Source organism: Prunus persica, chromosome G6 (genome assembly GCF_000346465.2).
Source record: "Prunus persica cultivar Lovell chromosome G6, Prunus_persica_NCBIv2, whole genome shotgun sequence".
In the NCBI taxonomy this organism is placed as follows: Eukaryota; Viridiplantae; Streptophyta; class Magnoliopsida; order Rosales; family Rosaceae; genus Prunus; species Prunus persica.
In genome coordinates this window covers 30,714,152-30,727,650 of record NC_034014.1, presented here as the reverse complement: position 1 = coordinate 30,727,650, position 13,499 = coordinate 30,714,152, and the positions used below count along the sequence as shown (strand labels likewise).

General features: G+C 36.3%; 1 protein-coding gene across 1 annotated transcript; it reads right to left on the bottom strand.

The window, feature by feature from the left end:
• Nucleotides 221–12,412, bottom strand: LOC18773965 (sister chromatid cohesion 1 protein 4). Its single transcript, XM_020566326.1, has 14 exons — nucleotides 11,421–12,412; nucleotides 8,632–8,893; nucleotides 8,440–8,537; nucleotides 8,261–8,310; nucleotides 7,344–7,393; nucleotides 6,529–6,640; nucleotides 5,174–6,338; nucleotides 4,886–5,030; nucleotides 4,200–4,336; nucleotides 3,071–4,023; nucleotides 2,747–2,780; nucleotides 2,263–2,368; nucleotides 1,712–1,841; nucleotides 221–445 (listed from the first exon to the last, which is right to left on the bottom strand). The coding sequence occupies exons 1-14, from the start codon at nucleotides 11,542–11,544 to the stop codon at nucleotides 347–349; spliced, it is 3,465 nt and encodes a 1,154-aa protein (XP_020421915.1). The 5' UTR covers nucleotides 11,545–12,412; the 3' UTR covers nucleotides 221–346.

Sequence of the window (13,499 nt, the reverse complement as noted above, 5' to 3'; positions counted from 1 at the left end):
ACTAATTTACAGATATATACATCATACAGATATGATCCACATTACAACCTTGTTGCCACGATCAACAAGATGATACACGTGTCCCTCCTTAAACACCGCCCCCCCCCCCCCCCCCCCGCCCGCCCGCCCGCGAGATAAACTACCAATTACACAACCTAAACGATAACTTAATTCCTAGCCTAAGGGAAAAGGAATCAATTTTTTTATAACAAAAAAAGAATTTTTTTTTTTTTTATATAAGAAAAATACCTAATGAAGGAAAAGAATATTCCCAATTCTCAGTAGAGCATCATACAGACTAAACTATAAAGTCCTCTGCAAGTATCTGCCTTCCCTAGGTAAGATATCAGAAGTCTGATTTCATGAGCTTTACTCGAGACCTTATGTTAACGTTGTCAAAGGGCTTTGCCTGTTCTACATGGATGTAATCCCTTGTCTTAAGAACCTGCAAAACAGTGAGTAGAACCACGAGAAAACCAGATTATTCAGCATTTACAGAGTTTGAACAAGAACATATAATTATACCAAACCGAAGATTAAAATTAATGAAATCAAAAACCAGCAAACCCGTCCACTAAACTACTTACATTGGAAATTATAAACCAAAAGTACATCCAGAAAAGAAAAAACAAACAAACTTGAAGCAACTTACATTGGTATTGCACCATGCAGAATACACAAAGCCAGCTAATATAAAGAAAAATTGCAAAAACACCTATTGACCTACATCAACTTGTCCTCAGATCCATCCCATCATCAATCTTAGATCTCTCATTGTCACGCATTGACCTCCTAAACCATCTTGTGGTAATTCATTAATGCTTCCTCCTCACTAGTGTCTAGAAGCTGAGTCTATCTGCATCCACTAATTATCAGTGCTTATGGATGAGTATGCTGATACTAGTCCTCCTTTTGTCATGGAATAAATCTTCTCTTCATACTCCTAGGATAGAAATCTAAAAGTAACCAACCTTCGGGTTAATGATACTAAGTGCTATTCTGGCTTCAGAACCACAATTTTTGTCTTAATGAACTGTTCAAATGTTAGTAAGTGCCATCATTCCTATATAAAAGATAAAACAATAAAATAAAGTAGTAGTATCATCAGCCTTTCTAATTTCTTTACAGAAAAGTAAAGGCTTGCCCAATTCCTAATACTAATTCTTCAATTTCTACCGTCTTTTATAGATTCTAAACTACAGTATTATCCAATACTCCCTTGCATCTGCTTCTCATGATCATAAAACTTTGACCTTGTGTTGCAACTATGACAATCCCAGTTTCAATATAAAAGACAAACAATTTCCATGTTAACAAAAAAAACATCCACATAAGCTCTATTTAAACCTTGTCAATAAAACATGTCATCTATTCCAATAGTTCAGGAATTTATCAAGAGGAACTATAATTTCAATCCTTGAATGACTAACACCCAATTTTTCACAATGTAGTACAAAACTATCATATTACCATCCCATATAGCAGTTAAAAACTATTCTATTGTCATAATAATTGCTGCTCTAATCTAATCTTCAAAAGTATTGTTTTAGCTCTGCTAATTTCATGTACATGCTTATGGAGTTCCCAAGAATGTACTACATAAATGATATATTACAAGACACACTTACATCCTCATTGATCCTCTGACAAAAGTATAGGAGATTACCAAGATAAAAGAAAACCTGAACATAACGATGATTATAAGACTTACCAATGTTTCAAAAAACATCCTTGATGCTTCCTTACGAGTTTTACCATTTAACAGACTATCCATGCCAAGAACCCTTTTCCCGTTAACAGCTTCCTTATCAAACAAAGTTTGGAGATACTTGGCAACGGCTCTACAAGAAAAACACTAGTTTTTAATAAAAGAAAAGTGATATCACAATGTATGATAACGATAGACAAAATCAATATCCCAAAAGAACAATCATCAATTTTGAATTCAAATACACTAGTCATTCTCGGAAAAAGAATTGTATGATCTAGGAACTACGACTCCGGAGTGCTAGAGAGACAGACAGATAGGAAATATCCAAAGTTTCCTATTAGAAGTTATTAAATCGAGGTATGGAGCCCTGTCCTAACTCAAACAAAAAATCCAATTTATTTCATATTGTAGCAATGCTTCAAATCACAAACTTGTCAGTACCACCTTCAGTGGAAATACGTGCAAACCAGCAAAGAACTCCACTGACTTGCAAAAAAACGAAAATAGCAGCATGCATTGAGCCTAGCAGTGACCATATGAAGCACACGCACCTGGTGCGGGAAGACCACCCACTGTTCTCAAGAAGACGAGTGTCTTCAGCACAAGGCATGTCATCAACATCTTCAGCTATATCATCATCATCTACATTCAAAAATTCTGAAAAGAGGAATGAAAATGTGTTATTCAAAGGAACCTCAGCACATAAGTGTGAGTGCATATAAATGTGGAAACACTAGTACAAAAAAGCATGTAGTCAACAAATATGTAAGGCACAGAACATGGCTCTAGGTGGGTCGGAAGCATTTATTTCCAGTCCAGGCTTAGTCCAATAGAGTTGACAAAGAAGCTTTAAAGGGCCAAAAATGTACAAGGAGTACAATCATAATAATGCATAAATAGTTTTGCGTGCTATGTGTATAGTCCATGCAGACAAAATCCTCATAAAAGTAGGTCCTGAGAAGGGAATGTAGAAATAAGACAGGCCGAAAGATATAAATGAGAACAAATCAACAAGGCAGGAAGGAGAAACTTAACCTGTATCATTTCCCAAAACTACATCTTCAAAATGCTGCACAATATAGCCAAAAAGTGAAGTTAAAAGCACATATAAAACTTATTAAAGGGGCCTTTAGATCAAACTAAGAAAAAAACAGAACTCTGAATGCAATTTTTGAACATATAATAAAATCAAGCAATCCCCTGTGCAATCAGGAGTGAAATATGGGAATCAATAAAATGAAAAAGAGGGCTGAGAAATTATTTTTCGCCTGGCATGGCAAGGGAATGTAGCAAACACTTGTCAAAGTGGGCATGCAAAATAACTTTCAGAACTTCAGAGAAATAATGTTCGCAACTCACACCAAAATCTTCTGCAGGGTGTTCTGCGGTGACTTCTGCTTCAATGCCACTCTGTAGATCAGCCTCCGGAGAACCTAGACTTTCCTTACCATTTAAGGGAGCAATGTTGTCTCCATCACCAAGCAAGCAACTAGACTTTGGGTCCTTGTCATCACAACCAAAGTTTGCATCCAGGACCTCAGTTTCATTCCCCATATGTTGCTCATTATTTCCAATTTCTTCCACTGGTTGATCATTTGAAAAACTAAGGTTTTTGCATTCTTCAGTTTCAAGAGATACAGTTGCAAGCGTAGCATTTATGTTGTCAGTGAGATCAGAAAATCGTATCTGAACATCTGCTCTGATTTCAACAGTATGCTCAAAAGCATCAATAGCATCAGCTCCTTTCTGAATACTTGCATCCACCATGGATGCATCCACCTCCATGGGTTGAGCGTCCAACTTCTTAACTGGTGACATGCATAATGCGTCCATCTGCAGCGACGCATCTTCATCATCAGTTTTTTTATCCAAAAGCCTTGACTGGACGTTAACATCAGTTGACACATTGTTAACATCTCCTAAAACAGGATCAGCAACTTCAAAAATCTCTTTTTCAATTTCCATTTCAGCTATCTCCCCTGAGGGTTGATGTTTGCAAGTATTAAATTCTTCTAGGTCAGTAATCCCTTGCTCTTGAGCATCAGTATCCTGAGATATTCGATTATGATCTTCAGCCTCCTGGTTTTCGTTCTCAATAGGAACACCAGCAGGTTGTGCTTCCAGATCATCTGTCACAATTACAGGTTCAGTGCTTCTAACGGGTTCAATTTCTTTACTTACATTTGGCCTGGCATAAGCCTCTACATCCTTCAGTAACTCCGCCGAAGCACCGTCTTGATCATTTTCAGAAACCCTGGTTCTACTTAGATCAAATGTTTCTGTGTGCAGAAATATTAGTTCCACCGACATGCCTGTTAGACATCAAAACTAATTCAGGTGGATTGTAAAGATTTCCCAAGAACAGCAATCATTCATAGAGCTACCAGTCTCCCAAAATAAACCAATAAGTGAAACACAGTGATTGTATATGTGCATGTCTAATTTACATGTGTGCGTATTAGATTAATCTCTGGTATCACCAACTTACCAGTAAGTACGGGTACAGTGAAAATATCATCTTCCAAAAATTGTCTCTGAATCATTAAAATTTCTGGGCGAGTACAAGGAGCCTTCTTTCTCACACGACGTATGTCTTCAGTATTCGTTAACTGCTGGCGTATTGTACTTCAGAAGACCAGAAGCCAAGTAGTTAGTGTCTAAAGAGAGAAAGAGAATCTAACATGCAACAACATATACAACAAGATGCTTAATATGATTATCTTATCTCAGAGCCTGCTAAGCATTTAAAGGAAAACTACCACTCAGCCAAGAAGCACTCTACTAAGATAAACATACCGCTGCTATACTTCTAAGGAACAAAATGTCAAATTTCCCATGGGAACATGCTGGTTGACAAAGAGCCCAACCATAGGCTTCTATGTCAAGTCATGTTGACGACTTAAGACCATGAAACAAGTAGATCATTCAGAGATCAACATTGCATTGACGGACGTGGATAAAAGACTCAATTATACAAACTTAGTAGTAAAGGCATTTTATATCGTAGAGGTCTTAAAACAAGCAGCAAATATTCTTCAATATAAGGAACTTTTGTTCTGTTAAATAAAATAAAATTACAAAAGAATGGTCTATGAACCAAAGATGAGATTGGTCAAAATTAGTTGGGAGATATATGAATTCAAACAATGTAGATATATGGAAACTGTCACATACTCGCCATGCAAGACCATTGTATCATCCATTAGCACTTTCCTCTTTGAGGCAGTACTGCGAACAGCAGTCCGGGAGCGTTTTGAGCATATGATGTCAGGTGCAAGTGGAGTGGGTTTCATTTTTAAAACTGAAGATCGTCTTCCAACTGAAACAACAAGAATTACAGTTCAATCATAATCATATAAGCGTAAGAATATTCTTCCAAATGAATCAACTCATTTGACCGGTCATAACACAAATTGGCATGTAGAATATTCTGAAGGCATGAAGAAAGATCCATTTAGATACCTAAAATAGAAGACAATAAATCATCATCATCAGGGATGGATTCTGCAGTTCTCTTTCCTCGGGCCTCTCCAAATGATTCAACTGAATTTAAACTCTGCACTGTCATAGTACTTTCTGTGGAACTACGTTTTTTCCCTGAGATGAGTTTGATCCCAGTATCATCACCAGCATCCCCACCTATGATTTCTTTGTCAGGCGTAGATTCCATTAGAAAATCACTTGGTTTCGAAGTGAACCCTTCTGGTACAGAGAGCAATTTTTCAGGTGCAGGCAAGTCATAGGTGGCAGACCTATCCAAATTCTCAAATTGATTGTCAAAAGATGTTGCATTGTCCAAAGAACTTGGCCCAACAACCTCGGAAGGTAAGTTGCCAGGAATTTCTGAAATATTTGCAGGAGATAGCATATTATGATGATTCGGGACGGAGTTGCATGCCCGGAGTACAGGCACTTCAGCAGATGACATCTCCTCATGAGTAAGAGGATTAAAAGAATCTTTAATGTTAAGTGTGCATGATTCTCCTATATTATTAGCAATTTCAACGTCATTCTGTATTTCAGGCTTTAAAGATGTCTGTTGGTCCTCCAAATAATCCTCTGACACTCTCGCACAGGAACTATTTGAACAAATCTTACGAGCAGGGTCCTCCAATTCATATGTGACCTGGGAGCAACTAGGAGATGCAACAGGTTCATCCAACCTAACTACTGCAGGTTCTACACTTTGTGCATCCTTTTGATCTAGGAAGAGCATAGCAGGTTCATTGTTTATTACAATACCATTATATATATCTTCCACCCTGTTTGGACAATCCAAAGCACCAACTGTCCCATTTGCACATTCTAATACTGGAGAAATGGGTTTAATTTGCTCATGCTCCTGTGGCTTTGCTTGCTTGATCTCCATATCGCCCAACTGGTAGCCGTTCTCCTCATTCAAAACCATTGTACTATCATCCCCACAACGCGGACCTGGCACACTACAAATATTTTCTGGGCTGCGAATTGCTGCTAAGTTTGATAAATTATGGTCTTCCAAATCCAACTGATCATTGCACGCCATAGGTTCCTGAACACCAGACAGGTTTGGCTCTTCAAATAGTCCAGGAGTTGATGGAGCCTGAGCATATGTGACATTTTCAGTACTTGCAGCTAGGACTTCATTCTGTTCAAAAGGGATAAAAATATTCATCACTGAGGCAAGATTGTATTATACAGGTTGGCACATAAATCACACCTCCCTCCACCCCTTAACAACAATGAAAAAATAGAATAGAACCATGCTTACACACGAGAAAGGACAATAAATTAGGACAAAACAGAAAAAAGGGAGTTTTGGGGTAGTATTAATAAACCTCATTTCCAATCCCATTCATTTGCATGACTTCTGAAGTTCCAGGTATCCCCTCATAAATTTCATGCTTTTCCAGAGGTGTTGTGGATTGGACCAACGCCTGAGGATCACCACTGAGATAATAGAAAATGAATAGGATAGATTAGAAAATTCATAGTGTTCTAAGTGATTCCATGGATGAAGAAAAAAATAATAAATAAATAAATACCCAACCACAGACTAACAGGTAACAACCTCTTCAACATGAAGGAAAAAAAAATGTCAAAGCATTGCGGAAACGAAACAACCAAGTATAGCATAAAATAGAAAACAGGCAGACCACTCATAGTCTTGTTCTGCAACTTTGAGACAGGAAAAACAGGCATCCCACTTGCAAATTAAAATCACAAATCACCACCACCGCCACCAAAACTCCTATTTACAGTTTAACGCATCCAGATTCCAAACTGCTCAAATACAAATTTTACCCTTAAATTCGATAATGATAAATGGAGCTAAACAGGAAAAATCTACAAATCCTAACATCATTTTAACATTCATTGCTACCTTCAAGTTTCAATTACCTTATCCAAACCCATGGTAATGACTTTTTCATAAATAGCTTATGTTGAAGGATATGGTGGTCAGACAGAATACGGGTGAAACACTGCTTTGTTTACTGGAAAAGAGGTGTTATAGATGCAAAGAGTCTAAACCATCCACCAAAGAAGTTGAGTCGTTCTAATTCTAACTTCTAAAATCCTCATTGTGAAACAATGTGTGAGAGAATCAAAATAGTAACCCATGTTTAACACCATAGAGCTATAGAGAGGTTACCCTGAAATTCCATCAGTCCCTTGAGCTGCAACCTTGCCTAAGAATAGGTCCTGTTTTCAATCATTCAAAAACAATTAGAACATCTACAAGCGACACACACGCACACACATATATATATACAAGACAATAGTTTTTCTATTGTAGACAACATAACAATTAAATTAAGAGGTATAAAAAGGAAGTACAATCAATGTGGACCAGCAATCCACAAAAACTTACCCACAACCTACAGAAAACAACCGACCAGGAACAAGGTAAATAATAAATATTAGACAAAAGTTAGGCCAATTCTTGCGTAAGCAACACATTAACACCAAAAGATAAAAAGATAAAAAGATAAAAAGATAAAATAAAATTGAAAATTGATAAAACCAGGAATTGAAAATCATTCCAAGATTATTCAGCAAAGACACTAGCACTTTGGGCACGTTCGATTTTATGAAACGATTATAACTTATATTTTATCATAAATACCAATCACTAAGAACCCACAGGCCCACTTCTTACTTTGTCCCAACAGCCATGTGAGAAAATGAGAGTTTGCACACCTCTAGCAAATCCTACCAACTTTAAGCATTTTGAGAATGCTTTACTTTTAGTCGGTGAGTGGACATATAGCCATTCTTTAATCTTCATCGACACAACATTTCTCATAGGGAAAAACTCATTTGGGAGTTGAATATAAATACAAGCCATGAATCCTTTCTTCTGCAATCCCAAACCCTAGAACAATAAATTAGCCAAACCCTAGTAACAAATGAGTAATTGCAATGCCTAGCCATATCTACACATCATCAACAGGAATTTAAGGAACCATGCATAAAGAGAAAAAAAATTGACAAGTTCCATCTCTGCAAGGAAAAAAGCAACTGGTAACTCTCTGCTCTATTAAATTACAAAATAAAAATAACAATTACCTCATCAAAGTCTAGACCAATTTGAGAAGTATCGCCATCACCAAACCGCTCTGAAAACAAACCATGAAATATTGGAATTTAAGTTTACTTGGTACATAATCACAGTTAAGTTTTATCCTAACCATCAAATTTAATTCAATGTACCATCATGTCATCACTATGAATTAATGAGTACTAACCGTCCAATCCAAACTGAGATGTCGAGTATACCACACCCTCCATTGTATCCTGGAGAGTTATTTGCTCCCTTGTACTGACATGATGATCAACATAATTACTGCAAGATAACTGAATGTTAATATATAAACAAATACAATATCCAGCATCTCAACACCTAAAGCGTTCGTTCTATACAAATCAAACATACTAACCCCTGAAAAATTTCATTATCTGGTAGCTCAAAATCATCAAGATCAAAAGTCTCAGGCAATGTGATGGAATGATATGGAGCAGTAGATTCTTCTGGAGGTAAATCAACTGCAGTGGAGCGAAAAGCTTGCTTTATCTTAAGCAAAGCCTCACTGCAATCATCAAACAGGTAATTGACCTTTCTAGAATATATCCTCACCACACCAAGCAGAAGATGGCTGGACAACCTAAGAGCAATCGGAACTTCAGGAAAAAGAATAGAATCTGTATAGAAAGATAGACCATGGAAATTGATGAGCGGATAGATAAATTTGACAAAAAGAAACAATAATAAAAACAGAGCAAAAACTTATATTACTGAGATTGGAAAATAAAATAATACTACTATTAGCCCCAAGTGCTAACCCAAAAAAAGAATCAGGGGGTTAAGTATTCAGAAATCCAGAAACTCAACAAAAAGAACTCATATCACGGGTTTTAGGAATAATCCCCAGCCAAACAAATGACTCTGACTGGAACTACCTAAAAAGGAACTAAAGAGTTTTCTTTGAATGGATATTGACAACAAAAGAATAATTAACAGGAGCATGGTGCTGATGCCAAACTTTTCTTGTCTACATGGGTTTCTGCCCCCCTCGATTTTTTAATAAATTATCGACTTCCAAAAAAGAACATCCACTGGCCACTGGGGAGTGGGAAGCATTAAAAAGCTTATGAACATAGAAACTACAATCTTTAAAGAAAAAAGTTCCATGCTCTGTTAGGTAGCTGAATAAACTTGAGAAACTAATTAGAGAAATAAATATTATATATCGTTCACAATTGGATCTACAAGGTAATAAAATTAATTATCATACCTAATCTTCACCTAGGTGGAAATTTGCATCCTCCTAATTTCTTTTTTTTTTCTTGGAGAAAATGTATAATAGAATGAAGGGTGAAAAGAGTGTAATTATATGGAAGAGGTAGGCCCACATTAGTTCAATCAGTTTTCAGAAATCTTCCAGCTTATTATCTATCTCTCCTAAGAACTCCAAGTAAGGTGGCAAAGAGGTTGGAGAAACTAAGGAGAAATTTTTGGTGGGAGGCTATGGAGAAGGAGAAAAACATCATTTGGTGAATGTGAGATTGTATCTCACTCTTGCAAGAAATGAGGGCTAGGTTTTTGGAGGAAATAAGGGGGATTGTTGCTGGGAGGATGTGCTATGATGGCTGTCTTCTAGGTCGTTTGGATGGACAGGGGAGGAGCTGTACCACTTGTGGGAAAGAGTTCTGATTGTAGAACCAGTATTGGGGATTTAGAGAAACTGGGGAATTAAAGAGAAAAACGATATTCAAGTTTAGCAAGTAGAAAGATATAAAAAGATACAGATCTAGAAAACACAGGGGACAGAATCATAGGAAAAGGAAGGAAATATTCAGATAAGAACACTTTAATCATTCATCAAGTTTCTCTAAAATGACCAAATCGGTGGAGGAATGCTGGATCTGCCGCTTGGGAGTGCGTCAGGCAGCTGCAGCTTTCCAATCTAGAATAATGTCAGATAGAGCTATACTCCTAAATATAGGAAATACAGAAGCCCAAGGCGCTGCCCAGTACTTGACCTTCTCCCAAACCTCCTCTGCTTCCATCCCCCTAATATCTTCAAAGATATGCTGATTTTTTTCTGACCATATAGCCCAAATAATACCCATCACCAGACAACCCCATATTACCACCACCAATACTATAAAATTCTCATTCAACAAGAAAAGACAATCCGAGTTGTTGTCATTGGAAAGTCATTTCAGAGGGCTTGAGTTGATATTTCCTAATATTGAGTTGTGCAAATCATTTCCTCGTCTTCATAGATTATGGTATTCTTATAATGCATCCCTTGGAAATATATGGTAGTTTCTCTTTTCCATGGGTTGAACTCTAACGTTTCATATAAATTAGGATCCCTTTAACCAAAAATGTCTCCTTACAATCTTGTAGATCAAAGAGAAGGTTTTGGAAACTTGAGTTGAGTCATTGGGGTCTTTTATGTGCAAGTCTTATGTCAGCAAAGTTAATTCCCATGATTTGTAAAGGTTAAAGTACCTAAATACCTGTGACATTATGCAAAAAATAATGTGTAATTTTTTGTTCATATACCCCCGGTGTATTATATGCAAGGAAGAAAAAAAAAGCAAGATTATTGACAACATTTTTCTTCATTGCTCTTTTACTTTACTGCGTTGGCATAAGCTGTTTAGGGAAGTAGAGTTGTTGCAGGTGATTCCAGATTCATGGATTTCATTGTTATATGAGAAGCATTGTGCTTTTGGTGGGGGAAAGGAATAGAGCAATTCGTGGAATGTAGTTTGCTGGCTATTTCGAGGTGCTTTGGATTGAAATTGAATAGAATATGAGGATTTTAAAAATAATAATAATAATTGTGGGAGGAATCATTCTGGGCTTTATCATCCTCCAAATTTTCTGGGCTATTACTAAAGATACTATATTTTCTCTGGGTTAACGATTTTGTAATCTTTGTATAGGCAGCTGTGCAGAGGTTCTATCTGTACATTCGGTGGACTGCTTGTTCACTGTTGTGGTACTTGTATTTCTGTTTCTTTTAGCTTACAGGAAAGATGAACAAATCTCTCTCCTTTTCAACTTGACTCAGCCTTCCCCAATTATTCTGGATTTTAGGCAATTTTTCCACTAATAAAACACAGTATCACAATTTAAGCTTAAAATGTACTGATTTTATTTTCCTATATTTTCTAGAGAAACGAATCATAAAAACATGGTATCAGAATTTACCTACAGAGACGCCAATATCGGTGTCGGCAACCTGATTCTTTCGAAGTTTGCGCTCCAAATGTGCCGCTATCCATATCGTTCCAAGCGGGCCTTTCTTCGCCAATATAAACTGAGAATAAAACATTTCCCTGTATTTTTCACACCTTAATTCCCCACAGAGACCTTAGATTTCATACAGCAATCTTCCAAAAAGTAAGTTAACTTGGGGTGAACCCGAAATTTTCGAGCCAATAACGAGCCCGCGGAGAGTTAAGCTTCCACCATACCAAAACATCAAATCAAGGAAAAACTCTTGAAAGTCAACAAATTTACATGACACACCATTGAAACCCTAAATTTCAGACAACAGTCTATCAAATTGTAGAACAAAACCCAAGAACTTCCAATCGTAGCCTGAACCTGAATTGTGACGATTTAGGGAAATCCCCAAATTAACGACAAACTCAAAACCCTAACAAAACATAACTTCTATTCCACCTTTTTCATACAGCCCAGCACTTTCAAAACAAAAAACAAAAAAGCCAAGAAACCATTGGCCTGAAATTTTCAGAATCACCGTGACCCTTTTCTCAAGAGTGGAAGAGAGATGTTGTAACTTTTTAGTGTTTGGAGTTGACGAAGCGAAGCTAAATTGATGGTATTGGAACTTTGAAACCTAGGTTAAGTAGAACAACGCTGTATAGTTGCAGAGACAAAAGTATAAAGCTTGGAGTTGGATTTGCAAGGACTGAGTTTGGCCCACTGAGTCAGAGATCGTACCGAGTCGAAGCGTTTATGAAAGACAGAGTCTCGGTGTGGAATAGAAGAGAGAGTGGCTTCGGTAGCGCCTTCGGATTTTCGAACTTTTTTATGTTATGGTGTGGGTTGGTGCACCTTGGTGATAGATTTTACAAACGCTAATCAGAACACTTGAAAAATATATACATTGCTATTCAGAACAATAGAAATTTACTCATGTGTTATTACACTCTCAGCTTTTTAATACTTTTTAATTAATTTTATTCTTTTTTATTATTTTCTTCCATATTCTATCTTTATCCTACATTAATCTCTTTTTACTTTACTTTTATATTATTTCTTTTTCTTTATAAATAATTTTTCAACTTCCATTCCATTTTCAATTTTTTTTTTCTTTAATCGAGTAATAAAGATGGCCAAAGTAACCACAAATAAACATTAAACAAAGAAAGAGTAACTAGATTAAACAAAATCCTCATATACTCAATACCAAAGCTCAAATTAAAATCACAACTTCAATAACAGATACAAAAGAGGATTTAATTTAACCAAACCGTATCATTTCACTTAAACCATCACAACATGAGTTGCCAAACTTGTACCACCTCTAGAGCCATTTCCATGGCTTCCAAGATCTCATAGTGGCTCTGTCACTACCTATTACTCAACACATAAACAGACCCGAAAATAAAAACAAAACATGATCATAAACTCCCAGGAAATTTCTCATTCTTATATGACAATCCAAAGTTCCACTATTACATGGAAAAACGCATATTAAGCATAATATCTTAGTAAGAAACACCGCTAATAAAGTTATATTAAGTAAGAAATTAAACGTATAATGCATAATATCTTGAGAATTAGAAGAATTACTAAACTCTGTCATTCCACTCAAATCACCAGTGCCCACCATGTCTAAAATTCTCTGTTGTTATTTTCTATTAACTTTTCTTAATTTTAGTTATCAAAACTTTAATATAGGGTTAGAGTAGAATAGGAAAGAGAAAGAACAAAAAAATAACAAAATTGATTAAAAGGTATTAAAAAGCAAAAGGAAGCGTAAGTGGAGAAAGGGGGAGTGAGAAAATCAGCTCCTAACCAAAATACGTTTTATAAGAGCTATTTTCATAATAAATAAAAGGTAAAAAGTCATTTTTCGTCTTTGCAGTTACAATTTTTATCATTGAGGTACTTATAGTTTCAATTTGATCAATTGTGTCCATGTAGTTTGAATTCTAAAGTAATTCAAGGACAATCCTCAATTTCTATCAAATTACTCTAATTTCTGTTCACATGAAGAGGCACTTCGGTCCAATCCTATAGACCATACCCAACTAC